Source organism: Danio rerio, chromosome 23 (assembly GCF_052040795.2).
Source record: "Danio rerio strain M-AB ecotype USA chromosome 23, GRCz13ab, whole genome shotgun sequence".
In the NCBI taxonomy this organism is placed as follows: domain Eukaryota; kingdom Metazoa; phylum Chordata; class Actinopteri; order Cypriniformes; family Danionidae; genus Danio; species Danio rerio.
In genome coordinates, this window is record NC_141043.1 from 20,007,568 (window position 1) to 20,016,865 (window position 9,298).

The following is a 9,298-nucleotide window of genomic DNA, read 5'->3' on the forward strand; positions in this document are numbered from 1 at the left end:
TCATGAGAACACATTATTTTACATTTTGCCAGTTTAGTGGCTACATTGTACGAATTCGTACGAGTTCAGTTGTATGAAATTGTATGATTTTAACAAGGAGGCGTGGCACCTAACCCCACCCCTAAACCCAACCGTCACTGGGGGATGAGCAAATCGTACTGAATTGTACAAATTAGATTGTACGAATTCGCCACTAAATGAAAAAGTTACGAATTGCTGTGAGATTGTGTTGGTCAGTCAGTCAGCACGTCACCTTAAGGGTTTAACAAATAACCCACAGCACTACTAGGGTTACAGAATGTTTGCGCTTTTATAATTCACTTACCTTTTAATTAGTTTTGGTGCAATTATAACCCGCTACTAAAAACAACATCAACAATGTTAAAATGTTTTGAATGAAAAGCTGTAATGTAGCCGTGGAGGGATGCATTTTGGTGTGGCGCTTCGCCATGGAAGAATGAATGTAGCGGGAATCATGCGGAAACCTCTTCTCTTTGTCTTGACAACACAAACACTGCAGCTCTGGGTTGAGCCTCGTGCAAAACACTTGCAGCTTTTAGTAAACCATTTAAAAGATGCCCCTCTTAACGCAAAAAGCGCACCTTATGCAGCCAAACTAAAAATATATAAAATATATTTTTTAATTCTTTAACTGATATCATCAATCGGTTACAAACGCACCCTTTCGGTTAACGGTTAATCAATTATTTTGAGCATCCCTAATATATATATATATATATATATATATATATATAAGATTAGCATTCATTTTTCTTCTTACATTTCTGAAACAGATGGAGGTAAAATTATTTAATTTGTTAAATTATTAGATTCAAACTAGATTTAAACCAAAAACTAACTGAAGCACGTTAGCTTAATGCGCTTTACTCACATGACCTGTTTTATTTACAGGTATGCTCCACGCTCTGATCATAGAAGTGAATATCAGATCTGTGTGGAGTTGCTTGATCAGAAGATGAACCCTGTTTGTGCCTTTCAGCCAGAGAAAGTGTTCTTTCCCAAAGGAGGTGTTTATCCATGGCGTCAAGTGAGCGGAATATTACCAATAGTTTATTTAATAATAATGTTACTGACTAAAACTGACTAATGTTCTGCTTTATTTCAGATGAGCCATGTCTTTAAGGAGTATGGACCCGGAGTTCGGTTTATCCGTTTCACTCATGGTGGGAAGAATGCAAAATTTAGGACAGACTGTAATGGCATACAGGTCACTAACAGCTGTGTGGAGATCTGTCCAGTTGACTAGACGCTGTGCTTTACATATTACTTTAACAGGCAGTATATTACATTTGTTTAAATTAGCAACTGAATTCATGCAATATGATTATCCATGGGGACAAATATCTAATATAACATTACAAAGATGGACAGCTCAGTGGTGAGCACTATCGACTAACAGCAAGAAGGATGCTAGTATGAGTCACAGCTGGGCCAGTTGGAATTTCTGTGTGAAGTTTGCATGTTCTCCCCGTGTTGGCATGGGTTTCTTCCGGGTGCTCCAGTTTTCCCCACAGTCCAAAGACATGTGGTATAGGTGATACACTCTGCTCCACACTAGCATCATGTCTAGACCGATTATGTCCTCTTGCATCCAGGCCATCCCGTGCCAGTCCTCCTGCACCCTGGCTCTCGGATGCTCTCCGTGAGCATCGCTCAAAACTTCGAGCTGCAGAAAGAATTTGGCGGAAAACTAAAAATCCTGCACATCTCTTAACATACCAAACTCTTCTGTCCTCTTTCTCAGCTGAGGTTACTTCTGCAAAGCAGACATATTACCGTCTGAAAATCAACAATGCCACTTACCCTCGCCTACTTTTTAAAACATTTTCCTCCCTCCTCTATCCTCCTCCTCCACCCGCATCCTCCACACTTACTACTGATGACTTTGCTACATTCTTTTGCACCAAAACTGCAAAAATCAGTGCTCAATTTGCTGCACCTACAACAAACACGCAAGATACAACACCAACACCACACACACTCACCTCTTTTTCTCAGCTCTCTGAGTCTGAGGTGTCCAAACTCGTGCTATCTAGCCATGCAACCACCTGTCCACTCGATCCCATTCCCTCTCATCTCTTGCAAGCCATCTCTCCTGCAGTCATACCAATACTGACTCACATAATTAACACATCTCTTGACTCTGGTTTATTCCCCACTTCATTTAAGCAGGCTAGGGTAACCCCACTGCTAAAGAAACCCAACCTGGACCATACGCTACTTGAAAACTACAGACCAGTATCCCTGCTTCCATTCATGGCCAAGATTCTGGAGAAAGTAGTGTTCAATCAAGTCCTGGACTTTCTTACTCAAAACAATCTCATGGACAACAAGCAATCCGGCTTTAAGAAAGGCCACTCAACTGAGACTGCCCTGCTCTCGGTCGTGGAGGATCTCAGACTGGCTAAAGCAGACTCTAAATCATCAGTCCTCATTTTGCTGGACTTGTCAGCTGCTTTTGACACTGTCAACCACCAGATCCTGCTATCTACGCTTGAGTCACTGGGCGTTGCGGGCACTGTTATACAATGGTTCAGATCTTACCTCACTGACAGGTCATTCAGGGTGTCTTGGAGGGGAGAGGTGTCATCATCTCTAGGACCAGTCATCCAGAGACATGGATTCTCCTACCACTGCTATGCTGATGATACCCAGCTATACTTGTCTTTTCATCCTGATGATCCCTCGGTTCCAGCTCGCATCTCAGCCTGCCTGTTGGATATTTCACACTGGATGAAAGATCATCATCTTCAGCTGAACCTCGCAAAAACGGAAATGCTCGACTCTACACCATAACTTTTCAATCCAGATGGATGGGGCAACCATTACTGCATCCAAAATGGTGAAAAGCCTTGGAGTAACGATTGATGACCAACTAAACTTCTCTGACCACATTTCTAGAACTGCTCGATCGTGCAGATTCGCACTCTATAACATCAGAAAGATCCGACCCTTCTTATCTGAACATGTAGCTCAACTCCTTGTTCAAGCTCTTGTTCTCTTCAAACTGGATTACTGCAACTCTCTACTAGCTGGGCTTCCAGCTAACTCTATCAAGCCTCTTCAACTGCTCCAGAATGCAGCAGCACGAGTGGTCTTCAATTAACCTAAATGAGCACATGTCACCCCGCTGCTAGTCCGTTTGCAGTGGCTGCCAGTTGCTGCTCGCATCAAATTCAAAGCTCTGATGTTTGCCTACAAAGTGACCTCTGGCCTTGCTCCTTCTTATCTGCACTCACTTCTGCAGATCTATGTGCCCTCCAGAAACTTGCGTTCTGTGAATGAACGTCGCCTCGTGGTTCCATCCCAAAGAGGGAAGAAATCACTTTCGCGAACGCTCACGCTCAATCTGCCCAGTTGGTGGAATGAACTCCCTAACTGCATCAGAACAGCAGAGTCACTCGCTACTTTTGAGAAACGACTAAAAACCCAACTATTTAGTCTCCACTACACTTCCTAATCTGCAATTGCCTCTCTAAATATCACACTAACTGTACAAAAAAAAAAAAAAAAAACTAATACTACTAATACTTCCCTTCTTAGACTTTACAGACCTGAAACTTGACTATAGCACTTATTCATTGTTGCTCTTGGTTGTGTAAATTGCTTCCTTGTCCTCATTTGTAAGCCGCTTTGGATAAAAGCGTCTGCTAAATGTAAATGTAAATTGAATAAACAAATTTGGTCAGTGTATGAAAATGTTAGTGTTTGGGAGTTTCCCAGTGCTAGGTTGCAGCTGGAAGGGCATGCCCCAAACAAAACATATGGTGGAATAGTTGGCTATTCAATCTGTTGTGGCAACCCCTGATAAATAAGGGACTAAGCTGAAAGAAAATGAATAAATGAAAGAACATTATAAAGCTTAAAAAGTTTTATACGTATTCAGATATTTTGCCATTATAAACATATGACACATCTGACATATAAATAAACACATGACATATAATATATTTTTTAAATAGTTAGGAAATTCTGTCATCATTTACTCACCATTCACTTGTTTAAAACCTGTTTAAATGAAGAACACAAAAAGAAGATATTTTGGAAGCCTGTAACCATTGACTTTTGATAGTGTTTGGTTTTTTGGAATTTTGAACTGGGTTTTTAGCTTTCTTCCGGATACCTTTTGTGTTAAACAGAATAAAGAAACTGGAAGGGACATACTGTACAGAAGCAAATAAACAGTTAGTAAATTTTCTTTTTGCAGTGAAATATATATTGAAGTGCAATAAATGTCTCAAAGTTACTGAGTAAGTGATGTTGCATTCAACAATAAAAGCCAAGCTATACTTAACCTGCTTGTGTTATGCTTTGCTGGTTAACAGGCAATGTATAAAACCTGTGAGTTCAACACAAGATCCTTATGGTGTCTGTATCAAATGTTTTATTTCCAAAGTAGTTTTATACACTTACTAAATGCAAGTTTCAGTTAACTCAATCAACATTTCGAAGGTTCATTGTCAGTTGGCTGAACGGATATATTCATGACAAAATGAAACCTGTGAAAGTCAGACTTGTGCTTACTAAAATCTTGCTAACAAAGCTAGTGGCTTGAAGGACAAAGTAAAAAGATTTAAATGACACTTAATGAGTATTATAAAGCTGCACTGTGATTCTTAAATTTCATCAAAAGACTCTTGTTCTTAATATGACAGACAATAGTTACTGTCGTGTAAAGTGTTTACATTTTAGTAGATGCCTTCTATAAATCATTCTTTAAAAAATGTTTCACATTATTAGTCTCTAACTCTCCTTTATAATTAAAATACATTTATTTTTTCAGATATTGCAAGTCCAGACAGTGACTCAAATCAAAATACCAATTAACATTTCGACAGCTTTGTTTTCTTCAAAATATAAATACCAGAAATAATGTAAATAAATATAGACACTAAACACTTACAAATATAATTGTAATTCTTTACTTTCCATTTAAATAAAAAGTGGTGCAACTTACCCCTAATTCCCTCTAATATCTGAATCCTTCTGAAACCTGAAGGCTGTGGTTTCACAACAGAGAGTAGAAGCTACACACAAATCATCATATGACCAGGAAACAACGGTAGAATAAACAATAAAGTCAAAGCACCTGTTAGATGAAAGCCTGTAGAAAAATAAAAAGATCATGTTGGTTCACACTCAGAAACATTTCTGAAATTTAATCTTTGTCCAGCTCATGTGATGACACATTTGCATGTGTTCTGGGACCCTGAAGGCTGTAGTGCTGCTAATATCGCCTCATCAAATACATTCTTCAGTCCTTTCTGGAACAAAGAAAAAAATAATAAATGCAACTCAATTTAAATTCAACATATCATCAAACTAAAACTCACCAGTGTTAAAGCAGAGCATTCGACATACTTCACTGCCTTTAACTCTCTGGCTAATTTTTCCGCCGCCTCTGGTTTGATTGGTTTTTGTTTGTTTTTTGCAAGCCTTGCAACGGTCACAGGATCATCTCGTAGGTCGATCTGAGTTCCAACCAGCAGAAAAGGGGTTTTGGGTGCGTAAAAGGTTATCTCAGGCACCCACTGCATTTCAGAGAAATCTGTTATTAGCGGTTTGTTATTGCAGGTTATTGAAAGATTATTGTCAGACTCACCTTTTCTTTCACATTCTCAAACGAGGAAAGAGAAACTACAGAGAAGCAAACTAAGAAGACGTCTGTTTGGGGATAGTTAAGGGGCCGTAATTGATCTTGACCTACAACATATTCGAACATTTAGGTGAGGATCAGTTCTTATGCACAATATATAGCTAAAAAAACAAGCAAAAAAACAATGAAATGCAGCTTTAAATGTATCCTGTTCTGAGCAACAACAATTTAACTATTTCAATTCAGTTTTATTTGTATAGCATTTTACTATTATTGCATTACAAATTCTGTAAACTTAAGATTATTAGTTACCACACCTTTATTAGTTACAAATAACTTCAACTAATTACCTAGTAACACTTGATTAAAAATTCTGATGCAGGACAAGAAGTGATTATTCTACATAGGAATCACTATCAGAACATCAAAATGTTTTTGTTGTTTATAATTGTTTAAATTGATCAAAATAAGAAATACCAAACAGCTGTTATACTTCCAAAAATGTTTTTTCATAAAGGGGGAAGAGTTCAAGAGACTGGCTAAAAAAACAAGAAAAGTCAGCATGTACATATTTTTGAAAACCATTGGAATGACAACTGAGCATGTTCATTTGAGTTCCTTTGGTGGTTTATTGTTGTTTTATTTGAATGATGATTTTACAGGTCAAACAAAATAAAATGTACTTTTTTCTAAACACCTGAATTGTGTTTTTATTTCTCCTAGCCCTCCTGTGAAATTATTCATAATTTTCTAAATAATTCCAGTGGGTGGCTTAACAGAGAGCCTTTTTAACAACAACAGTTTTAATAACTAATCTCTCAACAACTCATTTCTTTAATTTAGTGACAATGCAAAATATGCATTTTTAGCTTTTGCAAGACACCAGTATTCAGTTTGAAATGCAATTTCAAGGCAAATTTCACTGGAGGGGTTAATAACAACATGACTTTAACTGTACATAAATGTGTCTGTGTGTTAGGGACATGCATACGATATTGTGCAGCCATAATTACTGATCTGCATTAGGTTATTCTGAAGAATGATGCAAATGTATGAAGAGCTCATTTTTAAAACTAGATTACTCAAATTTTCAGATCTTATGTTTTTATGCAGGGAATTTAAGAGTAGGCGACAATAACAAGGGAAAACAAAACATGATAATTATTGATAATGATAATTAACAGGCTTTTAGTGGTTTGAAATTAGTTTAAATATCTACCTACAAAAACAACAATAACAATATGACCTTGTTTATAAGACAGAAACTTTTTTATTTTGTTTAAAAAAACTTGCCACCTGCCACCTAGTGGACTAACATGAAACCTTCAGAAAAAAAACATGGACCAAACAAATCGTTAATAACAAATAAAACCTTAAAATGCAATGAACAAAACCTTGCAATGCCCTATATACATCATAAAATTGGGAGGGTTTTCAGTAAAATAAGACCATATCATCAATCAACTCCAATGTGACCAGGGCACTTTTCTGAAATCCTCTCCCATTCACTTTTTTTTTTTTTACTCTCTGCCCCATCTGAATTTCAGTTTATATACAGTTATCAATCATAGTTCAACATTTACTAATGCATTATTAAAATTCAAGCTTGTTAACACTAGTTATTGCACTGCGATTTCTTTTAACAAACGGTAACAACGATGAATCAATACCATCATAAATGTATTGTTAAATGTCTGTTACTGATAGTAAATACATTAATGTAACTTTGCTGTAAAGTGTTGGCAAAAATACATTTAAATCTCTATTAAGGGAGCACACAGCCACTGAATACCAATTACATAAGATCTTCAATCGCTTTAAATATAATACTGTACATTTATTAAAATCCCCTTTTCTTTAAATACAGCAGGGGTTCTCAAAACTGTGCTAGAGGGCCAATGTCTAACACACCTGTAAGGATGTTTCTAGAAAGCTTAGTAAGAGTTTGACTAGTTGATTAGTCAGCTGTCTGATTGGAGTCAGAACTACACTTTACAGGACACCGCCAGTCTTCAAGTTTGAGAACCCCTGGTGTATAGAATCACAGGTCAAATAAATGTGTTTCCTTTTTTTTTATTTTTTAGATAAAAATGTCTTATGTTAAGTGACAGCAGGTCATTTTTTATCCATATTTTGATATTTTTATTGTCACAATAATTAAAAAATTTAAGTACACAGGTGCATGTTTATGCATTGTTTGTCTTTATATTCCCATGTTTTAAATTGAATTTGTACACCTAAATTGGATGTCCTATGTCTAATCTAAATATTTATATATTGACACTACTTCATGAATAGTGTTATTATCATACCTGCAGCATTAAATAATCTAATGGTGTACGGCTCACCACCCATCATTACAGTCACAGATTGGGTGTTGAACACCTGAAAAAGAACAAGACAACTAAATTGACACTGAAATGAGTTTTGTTTATAGTGCTGCAAATGCTGGAATTTAAAGGCTGCATTTTTCTTTCCCAAATCGGAAAGGAGGAACAATGTATAGAACTGCATGCATGAATTAAAGAAAAGAAAGTTCTTACTGTTGGTTCTGATGGGAACTTGTTTGTAAATGACACCAAAAGGCAGGTTTTACCCACAGCTTCATCTCCAACTACCACACATTTAATTGTGGACATCGCTGTTGCCACAAGTTGTTTGTCAGCATCTGGCATGAAAGAATCTGCAATTATTAATAAATGTCATTACATTTTCACTGAGGATTATACACTGCTTGGGTCCTACATAATATTGCAGCTTCAAGATCAGATACAAATAAATGGGTAAAAAAATAAAACACATACACAAACACACTTGATTGTATGATCAACACAATATTTGTCTTCCACAAATAGTAATTTAAGTGGCATGTGGGTGGTTTTCAAAAATATGTTGACTTTCAGAAACGTAATGTCATTAAATAGTTTTAAGTTGATATGCTAATATCTGAATAAAAATACAACGGCTTGAGCTATGAACATTTCTAATGAATGTTTGAAAAACGTTAAGGACATTGACACCAAACAGCATTGTGTCTTCAGCTTGTTTTTGTTTGATCATGTAGTGTTTTAACTTCTTTAAAAATATCATTCATGAGAATGTCACTCTTGCTTTATTTGTGTTAATAAAATGATACAATCAAAACAAAAAGTTTTCTTTACAATTACTACTACCTCCACTGTTTAGAAACACTTACCGACAGTTTTTATGTTAGAAAATTAGTTTTTACTACTTTAACACTTAAAAATATTTTTGAAAATGACCCACGTTACAAAACAAACAGAAGTAATGCCTTCATAGTGACTTTATCACCACAGCATGTACAACACAAGCATTCAGATTGTTGACAGTGAGTGAATTGACATATAGTCGATACCTAGTTTCTTAACAGCCTGACGAAACATGTTTAAACCTAAAATAAACTTGTCTAATGTTAACTACGTAAACGTTTCACATATACAAATACTTTTAACTTCGATTCTAATCATCGCAAAAATAAGAATAAACTATTTACAAGGGAAAAGTTTGTAATGGCTGTGGTTGTCTCTCCAGACCACGCTTCTGCCAATCACATTTCAAAATAAAAGTCTCGATTTTCTTGAGCCACATTCAAGAAAATCATAACAAATGTTTTCTTTAATATAAAAACGAAAAAATATGAACGCTGGCATTATCTCAATC

At 36.2% G+C, this 9,298-nt stretch overlaps 2 protein-coding genes across 15 annotated transcripts in view; one reads left to right on the forward strand and one right to left on the reverse strand.

Moving 5' to 3' along the window:
• fbxo44.9 (F-box protein 44, tandem duplicate 9) overlaps positions 1-6,311 on the forward strand; it is a 29,825-nt gene extending 23,514 nt beyond the window's left edge. For 2 of the 5 annotated variants that reach the window (XR_015522824.1, XR_015522825.1), the window contains 2 exons: positions 913-1,048; positions 1,127-3,720. Coding sequence is in view for 3 of the 5 variants with exons in the window: in NM_001442199.1 (NP_001429128.1) it covers positions 913-1,048; positions 1,127-1,267 (277 nt within the window). In the remaining 2 variants the exon portion in view is untranslated. 5 annotated transcript variants of the gene reach the window in all.
• On the reverse strand, positions 4,085-9,187 carry cdc42l2 (cell division cycle 42 like 2). 10 transcript variants are annotated; one of them, XM_087305797.1, is made up of 6 exons: positions 9,132-9,187; positions 8,161-8,285; positions 7,930-8,002; positions 5,624-5,724; positions 5,383-5,552; positions 4,085-5,285 (listed from the first exon to the last, which is right to left on the reverse strand). In XM_087305797.1, exons 2-6 carry the CDS (start codon positions 8,254-8,256, stop codon positions 5,276-5,278), a joined length of 450 nt encoding a protein of 149 aa, XP_087161923.1. In that variant the 5' UTR covers positions 8,257-8,285; positions 9,132-9,187; the 3' UTR covers positions 4,085-5,275. The 10 variants fall into 10 exon arrangements, with proteins under 10 accessions (XP_087161923.1, XP_087161918.1, XP_087161922.1 ...); XM_087305792.1 differs by having other exon boundaries at positions 5,355-5,552; XM_087305796.1 differs by having other exon boundaries at positions 8,161-8,300.
• Between the last annotated feature and the right edge of the window lie 111 nt (positions 9,188-9,298).